The sequence below is a fragment of the Sander lucioperca genome, chromosome 22 (assembly GCF_008315115.2).
Source record: "Sander lucioperca isolate FBNREF2018 chromosome 22, SLUC_FBN_1.2, whole genome shotgun sequence".
NCBI classification, from domain to species: domain Eukaryota; kingdom Metazoa; phylum Chordata; class Actinopteri; order Perciformes; family Percidae; genus Sander; species Sander lucioperca.
This window is the reverse complement of record NC_050194.1, coordinates 2600551-2620758: the sequence shown is the minus strand read 5'-3', so window position 1 is coordinate 2620758 and position 20208 is coordinate 2600551. Positions and strand designations below refer to the sequence as shown.

The window sequence follows — 20208 nt, the reverse complement described above, 5'->3', positions numbered from 1 at the left end:
GCTCTACTCCGAGCTCCTCACGGATGACTGAGCTTCTCACCCTATCTCTAAGGGAGACGCCAGCCATCCTCCTGAGGAAACCCATTTCGGCCGCTTGTACCCTGGATCTCGTTCTTTCGGTCATGACCCAGCCTTCATGACCATAGGTGAGGGTAGGAACGAAAACTGACCGGTAGATTGAGAGCTTTGCCTTCTGGCTCAGCTCTCTTTTCGTCACAACGGTGCGATAAATTGAGTGTAATACCGCACCCGCTGCGCCGATTCTCCGACCAATCTCCCGCTCCATTGTCCCCTCACTCGTGAACAAGACCCCAAGGTACTTGAACTCCTTCACTTGGGGTAAAGACTCATTCCCTACCTGGAGAAGGCACTCCATCGGTTTCCTGCTGAGAACCATGGCCTCAGATTTAGAGATGCTGATCCTCAAACCAGCCGCTTCACACTTGGCTGCGAACCGATCCAGTGAGTGCTGAAGGTCACAGGCCGACGATGCCATCAGGACCACATCATCCGCAAAAAGCAGCGATGAGATCCCCAGCTCACCAAACTGCAACCCCTCTCCACCCCGACTACGCCTCGATATCCTGTCCATAAATACTACAAACAGGATTGGTGACAAAGCGCAGCCCTGGCGGAGGCCAACTCTCACCTGAAACGAGTCCGACTTACTGCCGAGAACCCGGACACAGCTCTCGCTTTGGACGTACAGAGATTGGATGGCCCTGAGAAGGGACCCCCTCACCCCATACTCCCGCAGCACCTCCCACAGTATCTCCCGGGGGACCCGGTCATACGCCTTCTCCAGATCCACAAAGCACATGTAGACCGGTTGGGCATACTCCCAGGCTCCCTCCAGGATCCTTGCGAGAGTAAAGATCTGGTCCGCTGTTCCACGACCAGGACGGAATCCGCATTGTTCCTCTTCAACCTGAGGTTCGACTATCGGCCGAACCCTCCTTTCCAGCACCTTGGAGTAGACTTTACCGGGGAGGCTGAGAAGTGTGATACCCCTATAATTGGCACACACCCTCTGGTCCCCCTTTTTGAAAAGGGGAACCACCACCCCGGTCTGCCACTCCTTAGGCACCGTCCCCGACTTCCACGCAATGTTGAAGAGGCGTGTCAACCAAGACAACCCCTCCACACCCAGAGCTTTAAGCATTTCTGGACGGATCTCATCAATCCCTGGGGCTTTGCCACTGTGGAGTTGTTTAACTACCTCAGCAACTTCCACCAGGGAAATTGACGACAATCCCCCATCATCCTCCAGCTCTGCCTCTACCATAGAGGGCGTATTAGTTGGATTTAGGAGTTCCTCAAAGTGCTCCTTCCACCGCCCTATTACCTCCTCAGTTGAGGTCAACAGCGTCCCATCCTTACTGTACACAGCTTGGATGGTTCCCCGCTTCCCCCTCCTGAGGTGGCGAACGGTTTTCCGGAAGCACCTTGGTGCCAACCGAAAGTCCTTCTCCATGTCTTTTCCAAACTTCTCCCACACCCGCTGCTTTGCCTCTTTCACGGCAGAGGCTGCAGCCCTTCGGGCCCTTCGGTACCTTGCAACTGCCTCCGGAGTCCTCTGGGATAACATATCCCGGAAAGACTCCTTCTTCAGTCGGACGGCTTCCCTGACCACCGGTGTCCACCACGGTGTTCGTGGGTTACCGCCCCTTGAGGCACCTAAGACCCTAAGACCACAGCTCCCGGCCGCAGCTTCAGCAATGGAAACTTTGAACATTGTCCACTGGTGTTCAATGCCCCCAGCCTCCACAGGGATGCACAAAAAGCTCTGCCGGAGGTGTGAGTTGAAAGTCTGTCGGACAGGGGCCTCCTCCAGACGTTCCCAATTTACCCGCACTACCCGTTTGGGCTTACCAGGTCTGTCCAGAGTCTTCCCACACCCTCTGACCCAACTCACCACCAGATGGTGATCAGTTGACAGCTCTGCCCCTCTCTTCACCCGAGTGTCCAAAACATACGGCCTCAGATCAGATGAAACGATTATAAAATCGATCATTGACCTTTGGCCTAGGGTGCTCTGGTACCAAGTACGAGCATCCCTATGTTCGAACATGGTGTTCGTTATAGACAATCCATGACTAGCACAGAAGTCCAACAACAAACAACCACTCTGGTTTAGATCAGGGAGGCCGTTCCTCCCAATCACGCCTCTCCATGTGTCTCCATCATTTCCCACGTGCGCGTTGAAGTCCCCCAGCAGAACTATGGAGTCCCCCACTGGAGCCCCATACAGGACTCCATTCAAGGTCTCCAAGAAGGCCGAATACTCAGAGCTCTTGTTTGGTGCATACGCACAAACAACAGTCAGAGTTTTCCCCCCCACAACCCGCAAGCGTAGGGAGGCGACCCTCTCGTCCACCGGGGTGAACTCCAACGTAGCGGCGCTCAGGTGGCAGCGCACCCGACCCCAGCGGTTCCTCCCACGGGTGGTGGGCCCATGGGATGGAGAGGGAGGTGCCACGTAGCTTTTTCGGGCTGTGCCTGGCCGGGCTCCGTGGCAAACCCGGCCACCAGGTGCTCGCTGACGGGCCCTCCATCTGGGCCTGGCTCCAGACGGGGGCCCCGGGCTTCCTCCGGGCAGGGTCACTCCATCTCTACCTCGTTTTTTCATAGGGTTTTTGAACCATTCTTTGTCTGGCCCCTCCCCTGAGACCACTTTGCCTTTGGAGACCCTACCAGGAGCACAAAGCTCCAGACAACACAGCCCTCAGGTTCATAGGGACACACAAACCTCTCCACCACAATAAGGTGATGGTTCCAGGAGAGGTGTAAAATGTTTTTAATAAATAAAATGTTCAGAGTAAATAGGATAAATAGGTTTGGAATTATTTTCACAATTGATATGTTTATTCTATTACGGATTTAGGGTAAGGGGGAAGTACCGAACAAAGTGTTATAGATGACTCAATCTGTAGATTTATTGTTTTAATTAAATATATATACCATAATAGCCATTAAACCTCACCAGTCCAGTGTTGTTAGTTCAATAGATGTATTATTTAGTTATACTTACTGTAGGTAGAGAAGTAGACTGTGGTATTTACTGGAGTAAATACACTCCAAAAATATACATCATTGTTAGTTGAATCATAATGTTGTGATTATACACTTGTTGTGTTTCTGTAGGAGACTCCCTGAATTTTCACAACGGACAGAAGTTCACCACCTTCGACAAAGACCAGGACTCCTATTCAGGGAACTGTGCCAGATTATTCCTGGGGGCGTTCTGGTACAACAGCTGTCACCATACAAATCCAAACGGTGTTTATCGTCGGGGAGCTGACAGCACTATCAATGGTGTTGGAGTGGAGTGGCACCAATGGAAAGGTCGTAACTACTCTCTGAAGACCATCAGCATGAAGATCCGTCCTGTGCTGTAGTTCTCCAGGACCAACGTACAGCAGAATATCAGCTCATCTCTTCTGATTTCTTTCTCTTTTCTCTCATTAATCATTTCATCTCCCAACAGGTTTTATTTTCCTGAAACTGGGAACCAACACAAGAAAACCAACTGATGTTTGTAAATCTTGTTACCGTCTGTGATGGTTTAAAGCAGTCGCAGCTCGCTGCAACGTGGAAGAAAAGTCAGATGTGTCTCCAGTTGGGCGGCTGCAGCAGGAAAGTAGGGCCCATAATCTTTAAATGGAAACACATATATAGTCTGATCAGGTGTTAATCACTGCATGAACTGATAACACGAGTCTAAAAGAGAGAAAGAAGTAAAGAAAATGAAAAGTATAAAAAGATCTTTGTAGTTCAGGACAGCCAGTTGATGTTTGGTGGAGGTTTGAAACTCTAATGTGAATCTTTATCTGCTGTACGGTGACAATAAATAAGAAGCTGAGCATTAAGATGATCTCATGTCTTCACTTTGTCTTCTATGGAGGATACTTTTATTCATTATTAAAATTAAAAGTCAAAAGAAAAAAAAATTACAGCCCATAATTACACTTAAAAAAAAAAACGGAATTCAACAAAGTAAAGTTAAAAAGTTTAAATAATAATTTCAAAATATAAAATGACAATAAAATGAGGGAGAAACTAAATTTAGTTTTAGTTTTTATTTTCAATATCATTTTGATGACTGACATTTTATGACTTTTTTCTCCATACTATACTATACTATGACTTTTTATCACAAGTGAAAAAAAAGTCATAGTATAGTATGTCGAATAATGATTTCCAAAACAATTTGAAACGTGCCACCAAATTCAAAATGAGTGAATATTTGCTAAAAAAAAAGAAAAAAAAAGTTCATCAGTTTGAACATTAAATATTTTATCTTTGTAGTGTAATATAAGTTGAAAAGGATTTGCAAATCATTGTATTCTGTTTTTATTTACGTTTTACACAACGTCCTAACTTCACTGGAATTGGGGTTTGTAGTTGTAAAGTATTTAAGATAGTTGTAAAGTATTGAAGATAGCAGTAAAGTATTTAAGATAGTAGTAAAGTATTTAAGATAGCAGCAAAGTATTTTAGATAGTTGTAAAGTATTTAAGATAGTTGTAAAGTATTAAAGATAGTAGTAAAGTATGTAAAGGACAATTCTGGCACAAAACGAACCTAGGAGTTAATAACAGATGTGTACACACTCGATCGTTCTCTGGGACATGTTTTCATGCTAATTGAATGTGTTTGTAGCTTGAAACAAGCTAGCGCAGACCGCTGATTAGCTTACAACGCTAGTATTTGGGGCACAGGGAAAGTAAAAACAAATCACTATTTATACCACTAAAAAGGCTCAAAATATCACCACTCTTCAACGGTAGCATAATGAGGGTCTTTATAATCTATCTTGTCATGTCCCAGAGATGTCACGGGTACAATGTCGGACTCTAATGCTCGACTCAACTCGGAGTAGAAGGTGAGTTTGTTTATTCATAAATAAAGAATCCAGGCAACGGTACAAATCCAATAGGCTGAAGACGTGGTCGAAAATACAAACAAAAGATCAGAGGCCTGTACTACGAATCAAGATCAACATGTCCTGGATTTCTTTCAGTGATCCGGCTTCACCTAACCTAACAACCGTGGTCCCGCATAACCTGTATCACGACGCTGGTTATCAACTAGTTCAATCAACCCAGGGCTTCCCAATCCAGCGGCGCGTGCGTTCACATAAAAGAGGCGGTGTTTGCGCACCACGACCAATCGCAAACATCTACCAGAGCCGCATATTTTACATAAGAAGAGCAAACTATAATTCTACATAAATATGAAGAACACAGACACGGTTTTACAGGCAAAACACAGGAAGGAAAGCTGGCAAAAAAGCCGACGCTGTTATGCGTAAATCACAACGTTTAGCTTATCAATATCCAGTGGTGTAGTCTACGTGATAGTAAGCTCCAGGATTTCCATATACTCACTTAAAAATACACAATGACACGTAACAACATACTTTCCATTATATGTTTGATATATTTTGAATTGTCATCTGTGCTTTATTCTTCACATAGGCTCAATGGAGGTATTTCACCATAAATTGGTGCATAAAAGTGTATCGGAATGCAGGAAATGAAGTTGTTGATGCTTAAAACTTCCCTGGGGGAGGACACCCAGACCCCCCACTATGATATGCCCCCCTCCTCCCCCAAAGGCAGATTCTGGCCAATATACAGTACAGTACACCCACTACAATACATTAGACTAAACTGGTCACTTCCCCATCAGTCAGGACCAAGATCTGACCATATATAATTACACTTTTGCTTTCCATAAACTGTCGTTGCTTTAGGCTTTTATTTCAGTTGCAACCCTGGCAGTGGTGCGCGATCGTGAGAGAAAATAAAAAAACAACAACATAAAAACATAATTTAAACGGATGTGCGCATTGGCAACATACGGCTAAAGAAGCCAACAAATAGCCTATATGTAATTCCCTCCGATGAAAATCTATCTTTCATAAAGATACCCATCAGGGAATGTTAACGGGGTTGTCGGTCTCTAAATGTTTTAACTTTTATGAGCGCACCTCTCTCTCTCTCTCTCTCTCTCTCTGTCTGTCTCTCTCTCTCCGCGAACCGAGCTCCAGCTGATCTTCTAAGAACGGTGACGCCGTTATCAGTCGAGTATTGATTGGTCAGTAGGCGGTGCTTTAACACCGGTTGATCTCTAATCTCCAACATAACCTGCTCCCGACCAGGTTAGGCGTTCAGCATAAGTTACCACGGCGATTGAACCCGATCACAAGTGATCCACCTTCGTGGTACAGAAAACCCTGGGTTGAACCTGAAGTTAGCTCGTTAACGCCAAATCTCGCTTCGTAGTACAGACCTCTGGAAACACTGGAAAACAAACACTAGGAAACGCTGGAGAGTGAGACTCACGAGGAGTAACAACAATCTGGGAGGGAACAAGTGAAACCAGGGTGGTATATATACACGGGGATGGGAAGACAGCTACACACAGGTGAATCACATTAGGGTGGAGACAGGCAATCACAAACAGTGGGAAACAAACAAAGGCAGGAAGACAAGTGAAGTGAATGAAGAACAACAGTAAATGTTAAAATAAAACCGGAAGTCCAAGAAACAAACAGAAAACACAATAAGAGAACAATAAGAATAAGGAACTGGACGTGACAAGAGAACGATCGAGTGGGTACAAATCTGTTATTAACCCCTAGGTTTGTTTTGCGCCGGAATTGTCCTTTAAGATAGTTGTAAAGTATTTAAGATAGTTGTAAAGTGTTTAAGATAGTTGTAAAGTGTTTAAGATAGCAGTAAAGTATTTAAGATAGCAGTAAAGTATTTAAGATAGCAGTAAAGTATTTAAGATAGCAGTAAAGTATTTAAGATAGTTGTAAAGTATTTAAGATAGCAGTAAAGTATTTAAGATAGCAGTAAAGTATTTAAGATAGCAGTAAAGTATTTAAGATAGCTGTAAAGTATTTAAGATAGCTGTAAAGTATTTAAGATAGTTGTAAAGTATTTAAGATAGCAGTAAAGTATTTAAGATAGCTGTAAAGTATTTAAGATAGCAGTAAAGTGTTTAAGATAGTTGTAAAGTATTTAAGATAGTTGTAAAGTATTTAAGATAGTTGTAAAGTATTTAAGATAGCTGTAAAGTATTTAAGATAGCTGTAAAGTATTTAAGATAGCAGTAAAGTATTTAAGATAGCTGTAAAGTATTTAAGATAGCAGTAAAGTATTTAAGATAGCAGTAAAGTATTTAAGATAGCTGTAAAGTATTTAAGATAGCAGTAAAGTATTTAAGATAGCAGTAAAGTATTTAAGATAGCTGTAAAGTATTTAAGATAGTTGTAAAGTGTTTAAGATAGCAGTAAAGTATTTAAGATAGCAGTAAAGTATTTAAGATAGCTGTAAAGTATTTAAGATAGCAGTAAAGTATTTAAGATAGCAGTAAAGTATTTAAGATAGCTGTAAAGTATTTAAGATAGCAGTAAAGTATTTAAGATAGCAGTAAAGTATTTAAGATAGCTGTAAAGTATTTAAGATAGCTGTAAAGTATTTAAGATAGCAGTAAAGTATTTAAGATAGCAGTAAAGTATTTAAGATAGCAGTAAAGTATTTAAGATAGCAGTAAAGTATTTAAGATAGCTGTAAAGTATTTAAGATAGCAGTAAAGTATTTAAGATAGCTGTAAAGTATTTAAGATAGCAGTAAAGTATTTAAGATAGCAGTAAAGTATTTAAGATAGCTGTAAAGTATTTAAGATAGCAGTAAAGTGTTTAAGATAGCAGTAAAGTATTTAAGATAGCAGTAAAGTATTTAAGATAGCTGTAAAGTATTTAAGATAGTAGTAAAGTATTTAAGATAGCTGTAAAGTATTTAAGATAGCAGTAAAGTATTTAAGATAGCAGTAAAGTGTTTAAGATAGCAGTAAAGTATTTAAGATAGCTGTAAAGTATTTAAGATAGCAGTAAAGTATTTAAGATAGCTGTAAAGTATTTAAGATAGCTGTAAAGTATTTAAGATAGCAGTAAAGTATTTAAGATAGCTGTAAAGTATTTAAGATAGCAGTAAAGTATTTAAGATAGCAGTAAAGTATTTAAGATAGCTGTAAAGTATTTAAGATAGCTGTAAAGTATTTAAGATAGCTGTAAAGTGTTTAAGATAGCTGTAAAGTATTTAAGATAGCAGTAAAGTGTTTAAGATAGCAGTAAAGTGTTTAAGATAGCTGTAAAGTATTTAAGATAGTTGTAAAGTATTTAAGATAGCAGTAAAGTATTTAAGATAGCAGTAAAGTATTTAAGATAGTTGTAAAGTATTTAAGATAGCAGTAAAGTATTTAGGATAGTTGTAAAGTATTTCAGATAGCAGTAAAGTATTTAAGATAGCTGTAAAGTATTTAAGATAGCTGTAAAGTATTTAAGATAGCTGTAAAGTATTTAAGATAGCAGTAAAGTATTTAAGATAGCTGTAAAGTATTTAAGATAGCTGTATAGTATTTAAGATAGCTGTATAGTATTTAAGATAGCTGTATAGTATTTAAGATAGCAGTAAAGTATTTAAGATAGCTGTAAAGTATTTAAGATAGCTGTAAAGTATTTAAGATAGCTGTATAGTATTTAAGATAGCTGTAAAGTATTTAAGATAGCAGTAAAGTATTTAAGATAGCTGTAAAGTATTTAAGATAGCTGTATAGTATTTAAGATAGCTGTAAAGTATTTAAGATAGCTGTATAGTATTTAAGATAGCTGTATAGTATTTAAGATAGCTGTAAAGTATTTAAGATAGCAGTAAAGTATTTAAGATAGCTGTATAGTATTTAAGATAGCTGTAAAGTATTTAAGATAGCTGTAAAGTATTTAAGATAGCTGTAAAGTATTTAAGATAGCAGTAAAGTATTTAAGATAGCAGTAAAGTATTTAAGATAGCTGTAAAGTATTTAAGATAGCAGTAAAGTATTTAAGATAGCAGTAAAGTATTTAAGATAGCAGTAAAGTATTTAAGATAGCTGTAAAGTATTTAAGATAGCAGTAAAGTATTTAAGATAGCTGTAAAGTATTTAAGATAGCTGTATAGTATTTAAGATAGCTGTAAAGTATTTAAGATAGGAGTAAAGTATTTAAGATAGCTGTAAAGTATTTAAGATAGCAGTAAAGTATTTAAGATAGCAGTAAAGTATTTAAGATAGCTGTAAAGTATTTAAGATAGCTGTAAAGTGTTTAAGATAGCTGTAAAGTATTTAAGATAGCTGTATAGTATTTAAGATAGCTGTAAAGTATTTAAGAGAGCAGTAAAGTATTTAAGATAGCAGTAAAGTATTTAAGATAGCTGTAAAGTATTTAAGATAGCTGTATAGTATTTAAGATAGCTGTAAAGTATTTAAGATAGCTGTATAGTATTTAAGATAGCTGTATAGTATTTAAGATAGCTGTATAGTATTTAAGATAGCTGTATAGTATTTAAGATAGCAGTAAAGTTTTTAAGATAGTTGTAAATTATTTAAGATAGATAGAGAGATAGAGAGATAGATGGATAGATAGATAGATAGATAGATAGATAGATAGATAGATAGATAGATAGATAGATAGATAGATAGACAGATGGATAGATAGATAGATAGATAGATAGATAGATAGATAGATAGATAGATAGATAGATAGACAGATAGATAGATAGATAGATAGACAGATGGATAGATAGATAGATAGATAGATAGATAGATAGATAGATAGATAGATAGATAGATAGATAGATAGATAATTAATTTATTGATCCCCAAGGGGAAATTCAAGGTCCCAGTAGCTTACAGACATCACACATAACATACACATACATCATAAACAGGATGATAAAATAACAAATAACAAAAAACAAACAAATCAACATGAATAATATGGACAATAAAAGCAAAGATACTAAATAAAAAATCCACATGAATGTACTAAGAGATGTATAAGCATGAGACGCTTGCAGTGACAGGGCAGGTATGGTGCTCTATGAGTGTGTGTCATGGTGGTAGTGCAAAAAAGTCCAATAGTGCAAGGATAAAGGATAAAGGGAGGGGTTGTGCATATGGGCTAATATAGCCAACAGTGGGCCAGTGACAGTCAGTACATAACTATTGTTATAGGAGGTAGTGGAAGTGGTGGAGAGGGAGGAGAGGCAGACAGACTATGCAGAGAAGTCTCTCTCCTCTTCCCTTTAGTGAAGCATTGTAGAGTTGTACGGCCCTGGGGACAAATGACTTTCTCAGTTTGTCAGTTGTGCATGGCAGTGTGCGTAGTCTTGAGCTGATCATACTCTTCTGCTTTGTGATAGTGCTGTGGAGTGGATGACAGTCATTGTCCAAAATGTTGAGCAGTTTGTTCAGGGTCCTTTTATGTGATATTGAAGTGATGCCCTCCAGTTCAGCGCCCACGACAGAGCCAGCTTTCCTTACCAGCCTGACCAGTCACCCAGCATCCCTCTTCTTAGTGCTTCCTCCCCAGCATACACCAGCATAGAAGAGGATGCTGGCAACAACAGACTGGTAGAACATCCGGAGGAGCTTGCAGCAGACATTAAAGGACAGCAGCCTCCTCAGGAAATACAGCCGGCTCTGCCCTTTCTAGTAGAGTGAGTCAGTGTTGGCTGACCAGTCCAGTTTATTGCCCAGGTGTATCCCCAGATACTTGTAAGTGTTTACCACCTCCACATTGACCCCCTCAACGGAGACTGGCAGCAGAGCAGACTTAGACCTACGGAAATCCACCACCATCTCCTTGGTCTTAGAAATGTTGAGTTGTAGGTGGTTGAGTTTGCACCATTGCACAATGTCCTCCACCAGGCCCCTGTACTCCTCCTGCCCATCCCTAATACACCCCACAATTGCAGTATCATCTGAAAACTTCTGCATGTGGCATGACTTTGTGTTGTAGCATGTGTTGTATTTAAGAAAGTTGTAAAGTTTTTAAGATAGATGTAAAGTTTTTGAGCTAGTTGTAAAGTATTTAAGATAATTGTAAAGTTACATTATGTTACCTAGTGCAATCAAACATACTGAACAACTTATCAAGGTACTCAAACACCCCTTCACTAATTGAGACATGGTATCTCCCGGAACCTTTAAGATGGCTCGATACCCTGGGGACTCTTTTAGCCCGAACACCCTGGAGAGGAGACACAACAGAGGTGAGGGACTTGAACACAAACATTTTACCATCACAGTTAGCAACAGTTAACCTGCATTCAATTAATCAGACAAAGATGATACCATACTGCACATGTTTAGGTAACCAAACTAGCAAACTGAGTGCATGGGTTTCTTATTTCATTTTACCAATAACATAATATGAGCTACATCATTTGAATGATGACAAATATTAGTAATGAAGAGGACCTTCATTACATTAATTTATGTTCATATCATGTACAGTACATTTAAAGCTACCTCTTTCTGTTTTATTCTGATTCTGAACAGTTAAAATACAACCTCAATAAGATCTTTCAGTATGCCCTTCCACATCTTCCTCGTTTGGTCCACACTTTTGACTTTTCAATTTGAGTCGGAGCGTCCACATGATATAAGCCTTACGTAACCCCCTAGAGTCTCCATGATAGGAGGTGTGTGTGTGTGTGTGTGTGTGTGTGTGTGTGTGTGTGTGTGTGTGTGTGTGTGTGTGTGTGTGTGTGTGTGTGTGTGTGTGTGTGTGTGTGTGTGTGTGTGTGTGTGTGTGTGTGTGTGTGTGTGTGTGTGTGTGATGTAAACCAATTATTTCCAGTGTTTCTTGATTGGGAATCAAATGAATGATTGATTATTTCAAATCAAAAGATGTTCAACGAGACTGAGGTAAAATCATTAAGCTTGCTTTTTAAAAATGTAAAAATAAATTATACAGCACAAGATGTCAAGATGTTCTGCAGTTAGTTGCACCCATTTCGCAAGCGCACTACAGTTAATTTTTTAGATTTGGTTTCCTCCACAGGTCTGTGGCGACTTGCACTCTCCAACAGTTTTGGTGCACGCGATTAACGTGATGAACACAACCATAACGTGTTATGCTCTGTCTTTAATCTCATCGTGAGTAACGTGTTAATGCTGACAGCCCGAGTATCTACACATCATTTAAATGACGGGACAAAGTCTGGGTAATGAGCTGCCAGAACTTCTGTTAATTTACGGATTTATTTCTCCGAGTGAACATCTGTCAAACTTTGAAAGAACGCTGCTTGAGGCTGTAGAGATTGTGCAATAGTTTCATTGTGTTTTAGGGAAATATGTGTTACGTGCAGAATGTTTTAACAGGATGTGTGCAGTACTTTATTTATAACTGTGAACGCTTTATTAATGATGCAGCTTGAAGTCCAAACCTAATGTCCCTAAAGGGACGATAAAGTATATCACATAGTATCGGATAAAATCTTTGAAATGTGTGTCCTGTATTAACTGTGAGGACAAGGGTGGCTTTGTTTTACTCCTGAAAGAGCTGGGTCAAACATATTCATATTTAATAAAAGTGTTGTGCTTTAAAGCTTTGTTTTGCCTATTTATAAAGTATAAAGTATAAATTATCACCCAATTCTATTTTACACCTTCTAGACAACTTCATTCCAACTCATTACCACTAGTTTTACATTTATTTATTTTTTTACAATTTTTGGAATTCATGGTGAATAAACTTAATTTACATGAAATAATACATAATTTTTGGAGTAAAATAAGCATAAATTATTTTCATTGTAGTTGAGATCAGATGAACCTATGTTTATGGATAATCACTGACTGGTATATATTAGTGATTAGTCAGGATACTGGTTTGAAACCATTTTATTATTTTTAATGGCAGCCAATAATCACACCAGGGGTCTCATTTATAAACGTGGCGTACGCACAAAACGGGGCTGAAAATGTGCGTACGCCACTTCCCACCAAAGGTTGTGATTTATAAAAAACAAACTTGACCGGAGAATGTGCGGTCCTCCACGCAAACTCTGACCCATGCATACGCACATTTTGGAGACAAAATGGGAATTGGTGACGCAGATGGTGAGGTGGTGAACTGAAATCAGACTGCAGAGAGTAAATGGGAAATTTCTAGTATTGATGCCTCATGCACATTCTTTCACTCCATATCATCCACGTTACCATGAAGATGAAATCCAGCAGTGTTATTTGCGCTTGTACTGAGTGATAATTGTTCCATAAACACTGTAAAATCCAACTCAAATCTTAAATAAAAATTTGTTCTTAATATTTAATCGGCACTGTCTCACCGTCACATTGTCCGCTATGGAGCGCAGGAGGAGGAGACGGCCTGACTGCATGGAATACAGCATAGCATCAAATACCCTAGCATTAGATAACTGCAGAACACAGTGTAAATAACTAAATATCTGTCTTTAATACTGCGCATACATCATCAAATGTCAAAGTCTGAAAATACAGCCGTTAATCTCTCGTGCAATCATTACACTTAATGTCCTCGTTATCAGTCAGAACTTTAATACTGTTCATAACTAAACCTGCATGAAGAAGTTTGCCTATTAGACTTTCTTTCATCTTCAGATTGTATCTCAGAGTGAGGGATACTACTAGTTGATGCTGTGTTGGCAAGGTGTTAAAAATCACATTGTTGTAAACATATAAATACTGCGATGACCCCGTGCGTAATGCTCCATGATGGCACTGCTGGCCCTGCAGGAGGACTACACTAATGGAAGAATCAGGAGAGAAAGAGACTTCAGGGACCATGACGATGACTGGCTAATATGCCGATTAAAATTCTATGTACTGAATTGGGTCCAGTAGAGAGGGCAATGCACCGGAACCGTGCCATCCCGGTCCAAATACTGGTCCTCGCCACTCTGGGAGCAACCGGCTGTTTCCAGAGGGAAATGTCAGACAGCTAAGTGTTTTTTAATAAATATTATATATAATCTTCAACTTTATCACTAAGGCTTGTTTGGATATAATATATAGTTCTGTTAATACGTTTGGTATATCGAAGCTGTCTCCGAGTGCCGTAATGCCTGCCGTTTTGGACGTATTAATATATGTGGTCTATAATCAGGGTTCCATACACTGTGCAAGAGGAGGCCGAAATTATAATTCAATTTGCAGCAATTCCTGAAAGTCTGAGTCTAAGTTTTTTGCTTTTTCTCCACCAGTCATCATGATTCGTGTAACAACTGCCAGGGTCATTAACATACTGATCAGCATTCATGAGGTGCTTTGCATTGACTATTTATGGTTAAAAATGGGCGTGTACAGGGCAGGATAAGAGGCTGAACCACGTACGCACACTTGTAGGTAATCTGTGATTTATAAAGGGAACATTGCTTACAGGTGTGCGTACACACGGTTTTATAAATCTGACTTTTTTGGCATACGCCATTTTGGGCTTTTGGTCGTACGTACACTTATAGGAAGGATCCTACGCACGGTTTTATAAATGAGACCCCGGGTGTCTTCCCAGGTCAAAAGTGACCTGGGGTCCGTTTCAGAAAGCAGGTTTAGTGAAAACTCTGCGTTTGTTAACCCTGAGATGAGGGGAACTCTGGGTTTTCTGTTTCAGAAAGAGAGGTAACTTAAACTCAGTCAGTTACTATGGTAACTGAGCCTGTGAACCTAACCTGGTCGGGAGCATTTGTCGATGATCCCGTTGATGAAGAAGCTGTATTACTTCGCAGGGTGTTGAGATGATATTGAGGCCCCGACGCATTTTAATTTCCAGATAACTACCTATTTGAGCGGTATCGTTTTTCTTCCCAGTCTATCAGATATGTAGCCTACATAAACCTTATCGTCCTCATATCACTAACGTCACCCATCGTGGACATGCTCTACATCCCAGCGCATTATTTGTGTCGCATTACGTTTTTTTGTAAACGTCAGTTTTCTTTACAACATTGGTGATGCGGAGCATATTGGTAAAGCCACTGTAGCAAAGCGCCGTCAGAAGAGTGTGACTCTCTCTGAAACGTGTTTTAAACGTTTGTGTAGTGTTCCCTGGACACAAACCAGTATTAAAAAGGAGTTCCACAGTATTGCAGGTAAATGATGTAAACCCTTTGAAATAAAAGATTATGAATTATAATTCTGTTGGTGCTGCAGCCTCAGAATGGGATTAGTAGGCCTAGGACTTTTATAGATTATAGGTTCAATACCATTTCACCAGTAATAGTATACTTATGATTAAATATGATATTAATACACTATATTAGAATATGCGCATTTACTCAAGCAGCAATTTTCTCCCACGCAAATTCTCTCTCTTTTACAGCAGCCGCTGTGTTGCTTTTTAAACTAAATACATGTTCAAACTCACTGTATGCGCGCATGAGTATTTCCGCCGACCCGTTTGTTTGTGGTTGTTACCATGGTGAATCGTAGAATCATGGCTCCATTCATGCTGCCTTTTTATTGTGGTGGTGCACGTGCGTGAACCTACTCTGAGTTGATTGAACCAACTCATATCAGCTGTTCTGGAACCGAAAACTCTGAGTTCCCATCTCAGAGGCCTGTACTATGAAGCAAGATTTGGCGTTAACGAGGTAACTTCAGGTTCAACCCAGGGTTTTCTGTACCACGAAGGTGGATCACTTGTTACCGGGTTCAATCGCCGTGGTAACTTATGCTGAACACCTAACCTGGTCGGGAGCAGGTTAAGTTGGAGATTAGAGATCAACTGGTGTAAAAGCACCGCCTACTGACCAATCAATACTCGATTGATAACGGTGTCACCGTTCTTAGAAGATCAGAGAGAGAGAGAGATTTGTTGATACTTTGTTTATGAAGCATAGACAATTATAATGAATCACTCAATTCTGTGTTACTACTTTTATCCAACTTCAATCCAACTCATCACTAGTTTTACACTTATTTATTCCATTTATGGTCAACAGACCACATTTACATGAAATTATACCTAATTTCTGAGTAAAATGAGGAGAAATCATTAGTAGTTTTGGATTAATGGCTGGTATGTGACAGTTATTAGTCAGGATATGCAGGTTAAAATGTATCAGAAAAAGAAAGAAAACTTATCTGTTCACATGAAGAGATTCACACAGGGAGGAGTTTCATCAGAACAACCACACACACACACACACACACACACACACACACGAACAAAAACATGCACACAAACACGACCACACATACACACGCAGGCACACACGCGCGCACACAAACATGCACAGGCACACACACGCACCCGCATACAAACACGCACACACACACACACACCGCACCCCCCTACCCCCCCCCCCCCACACACACACACACACACACACATACCCACACGCAGTTAACAGTTAAAAAACTCTAAAATAGCTATAAATCCATGTTGTAATGTGTCACTTGTTGAGCCAAGTTAACCTGTCAATAAAACACAAAGAAAAGACACATTATCAGACAAGATGTAATAAAGAACAAAGAAAACAGCTTTCCAGTCAACTTAAAATGTTTCAGCATCAAAGACAGAGCAGAGAGAGACAGTGCTGGTGCTGAACAGGGGTCCGTTTCAGGAAGGAGGTTTACCAAACTCTGAGTGTAACCCTGATGTCTGAGTAGATTTACCCTGAGATGGAAACTCTGAGTTTGCGGTTTCAGAACAGCTGATTAGAGTTGGTTCAATCAACTCAGAGTAGGTTCACTCAGGGTTACACACGTGCACCACCACTATAAAAAGGCAGCATGAATGGAGCCATGATACTACGATTCACCATGGCAACAACCAACAAAACTCGGTCGGCATACTTCACGCCCCTGGAACTGGAAGTACTCATGCAGGCGTACAGCGAGTATGAACCTGTATTTCGCAAAAAGAGCAACACAGCTGCTGCAGCAAAAGAGAGAGAAACGGCGTGGGAAAAAATTGCTGCTCGGGTCAACGTCTAAGTTCCAATATAGTGTTGTCATTTCATATTTAATTTACACAATCGTTTTAATTTATACTTTTTATTAATTCCCAGTGGGGAAATTACATTTTTTACACTGTTTGTTAGAACACACACTACACACGGGCCTGAAATACACACCCATGCTCATATTTAATCACAAATATAACATATTGGTAAAAACTGGTGGAATGATATTGAATCTATAATCTATTTCATTTAGGTGCAATCCTGCGGGTGAAAAACGCTGGTGGAAGCAGCTGAAAATGAAGTACAAGAACATAGTTCAAACAGGTAAGACTTAAGTGTAGTAGGATCATGGCTGCACCTCATTTTAATCACATTTTAAATATGAGAGTAAATATTCATTGGCAATTTGAATGTGCTGTAGTTTATCCCCAACTAATGTTCACATACATAGATGTCCTCTCGCCCATCCTCCTTTGATAATTAAAAGGGCCCATTTAAATTAACATTTGACTTCTACTCAGCCAACAGAAAGAAGGCAGAGGCCAGGAAAACTGGTAGAGGACCAGCACCACCACCTGACAGAGGCAGAGGAGCTGGCCCTGAGCCAGAATGAAGGAAGGCCAGTGACTGAAGGAGTCCCTGGGGGGAGCTCTTCCTCTGAGCCAGCCACAGCACAGGACACAAGTGCCTTCATAAGATGTAATAGGCTTATATTTATCTTCTTTTATGCCTATTTATATTTTAGAGATATATTATTCCCCCTTCATGGGTTTGTCATTTATTCCAACAGATGCTGATGGTGTTCTCACACGTGTGGACCCCCATGCTACAGCAGAACTCCTTGAAGCTGTAAGTAGACGAATAAATACTCCAGAAATGATGCAAGTAGTTTAAAGTCTACCGGAACAATACTCATCTTCACAGGAGGAAACAGATGAAGAGGACACATTGTCTGCTGCCACAGAGAGGGATCCAGAGAGGCCTACAGAAGTAGGATATCACCACTATGTTCCTGATAGTCCTCTCCACATTCATAATTCTTAACACTGCTGTGTGGTATCAACCCAGTATCACGTGTGACATGTCTGACTGGATATTCTACTTTTTAACAGAACATGGCTGGGCAACAGGAGGGTCCATCAACTTCAACAGCACAGATGAATACAGTGAGATGTGCAGCAACTGCCAGAGGTTCTTTCTGTGGAATGAATGTTCATTCTGTATAATTTCTTTTTTAATGTCATGGTTTTATGTATTCCCAGTTAACCTGTGAAGGACCTGTATAGAATGAATCTGATCAAACAAATGCAGAAAACTGACCTTGAAATGGTATTGTTGGACCGCCAGATCATAAAAACAGATCTGGAAATCAAAATCCTCAAACACAAGTTAGAGGTGGGTGCATGGTCACAGGTGACTTGTGTTAGTTATTGGAACAATACAAAAAAACCTAACTGTTGCTTTTATGTTTTTAGGAAATAAAGAAGACAAAATATATAATATATATAAATTATTCAATTATTTGTCTTTATTTGGGTGGTGCTTGTGTTTTAGTCGAAGTGATTCCTGCATATAATGTCTCTGACCGCTCTTCCATCCTGGACATCTGCAGGGTGGATGGGGTCCTTTTGTGGCAATATTATGGAGAACAACACATGCCACAATAATGTCACAGGCCCTCTCAGGGGTTACCCTGAGGTGGTGTAGGCACTGGAAACAAGCTTTCAGCAGGCCTATGGTCATCTCCACCCGGGCTCTAGTCCTGCAGTGGGCCACATTGAAGTTGCGTTGGGGGCCTGGCTCCGGGTCAGGGTAAGGGGTGAGCAGAGTGGGCTGGCATGGGTAACCCCTGTCACCCAGCAGAAGGCCTTCAAACTCTCCTGTAATGTATAGTGTATACATTTGAGTGTATTTAAGGAGCGAGACAGGTGAATAATACTGTACAAAGCTTTAGGTTGCTTACCATGTTCCAGTCTGTTGCTCAGGGCAGACTCAGGATATATCCGTGAGTCATGCACAGACCCAGGCCATCTGGCCTCCACGTTGGTTATGAGATATGCAGCATCACATATCATCTTGACAGTGCAGAGAATGACAGATGTTACTTGCAGTATTGTGATACAGTTTTTGACATTTTGTGACAGTGGTCAATTTACCTGCACATTAATGCTGTGAATGGACTTCCTATTCACATAGCTTCATTTTCTGAAGGAGCAGTGATTGGAATTTGTGTGCCATCAATGCAGCCAATCACATTGGGAAATCCTAAAAGAAATTCAAATTACTTATTCTGATCTTGCAGCACCATGTCATTATCCAAATTATAATTAATAATTATTCATTGTAAGGGTTTTACATTATTCACCTGCAATCCTGTGGAACTCTTCTTTAATGGCTCTCACTGGTTTGTGTCCAGGGAACACTACAAACATGTTTAACAAACGTTTCAGAGCGAGGCACCCTTTTCTGACGGCTCTGCATACAGTGGCTTTACTAATGTGCTCCGCATCACCAATGTTGTACAGAAAACTGCTGTTTGCAAAAAACCGTAATGCAACACAAAGAATCTGCTCAGATGTAAGAGCATGTCCACGATGGGTGACGTTAGTGATATTAGGACGATAAGGTTATGCACATATCTGATAGACTGGGAAGAAAAACGATACCACTCAAATAGGTAGTTATCTGGAAATGAAAATACATCTAGACGGGGCCTCAATATCCTCTCAACACCCTGCGAAGTAATACAGCTTCTTCATCAACGGGATCCTCGACAAAAGGACATGCCAAACCTTTAGTCTACCTGAGTTAATGAAACAACCCTATTTTATTGATGCAGATGACAGAACTGCGCTAAAATGTTGTCTCCTACAAATAATAACCCAAGTTTATTAAGGCTAGACCAACTTAACCAAACATTTTCAAATCCAGTATGCAGTGCATTGTAATCAGTACTTTCTAGAAAAACAGATTGAACTCACCTTCTGGGAAGAGCCACATAGAGAAAACTCAGAGGACCGAGTTCAGACCTAAAATCAATCAGAATCTGGGTTAAGAATACATGATCCAACTCAGCTTCTGGGAAGAACCAAGGTTGAAAGTGTGTTTGTGTTGAGTCTGATCTGAGGTCTGTTTACCGGCTCAGATCCACAGTTCAGCTGTTATCTAACTGATGAAATCACTCCAACTCTCCCTCCAAAGTTCACTAATAGATAAGAGATGGGTGACTACAGTTGATACACATTTTACAAGTAATAATACTGTTTCCATGTTTGTTGACATTGTTGGAAATAGATGAATTCAGTTCTCTGTGTATTACTGAGTACATAGTTAAGTGTTCTACTGGGTTGTACACACACACAAACGCACACACACACACACACATACATATACATACAGACACACGCACACATACACCTACACA

At 40.1% G+C, this 20208-nt stretch overlaps 3 protein-coding genes and 3 long non-coding RNA genes across 9 annotated transcripts in view; 4 read left to right on the top strand and 2 right to left on the bottom strand.

Moving 5' to 3' along the window:
• The window catches only part of LOC116059247 (microfibril-associated glycoprotein 4-like), a 181905-nt gene extending 178452 nt beyond the window's left edge, over nucleotides 1-3453 (top strand). For 3 of the 4 annotated variants that reach the window (XM_031312217.2, XM_031312216.2, XM_031312218.2), the window contains exon 6: nucleotides 3145-3453. In XM_031312217.2, the coding sequence (XP_031168077.1) occupies nucleotides 3145-3398 (254 nt within the window). In that variant the 3' untranslated portion in view covers nucleotides 3399-3453. The remainder of the gene's footprint in view (nucleotides 1-3144) is intronic. The other variant, XM_031312219.2, reaches the window with a different exon arrangement.
• LOC116059250 (microfibril-associated glycoprotein 4-like) overlaps nucleotides 1-20208 on the bottom strand; it is a 114782-nt gene that overhangs the window by 58204 nt on the left and 36370 nt on the right. The gene's annotated exons all lie outside the window — the stretch shown is intronic.
• LOC116059246 (microfibril-associated glycoprotein 4-like) overlaps nucleotides 1-20208 on the top strand; it is a 118274-nt gene that overhangs the window by 92123 nt on the left and 5943 nt on the right. The gene's annotated exons all lie outside the window — the stretch shown is intronic.
• On the top strand, nucleotides 5760-19220 carry LOC116059252. The gene is made up of 3 exons (XR_004107262.2): nucleotides 5760-5770; nucleotides 10117-10118; nucleotides 19133-19220. It is a non-coding gene; the product is annotated as an uncharacterized LOC116059252 (long non-coding RNA).
• Nucleotides 17446-17975, top strand: LOC116059253. Its single transcript, XR_004107263.1, has 3 exons — nucleotides 17446-17633; nucleotides 17709-17774; nucleotides 17897-17975. It is a non-coding gene; the product is annotated as an uncharacterized LOC116059253 (long non-coding RNA).
• On the bottom strand, nucleotides 18315-19214 carry LOC118494261. Its single transcript, XR_004896378.1, has 3 exons — nucleotides 19150-19214; nucleotides 18748-19049; nucleotides 18315-18664 (listed from the first exon to the last, which is right to left on the bottom strand). It is a non-coding gene; the product is annotated as an uncharacterized LOC118494261 (long non-coding RNA).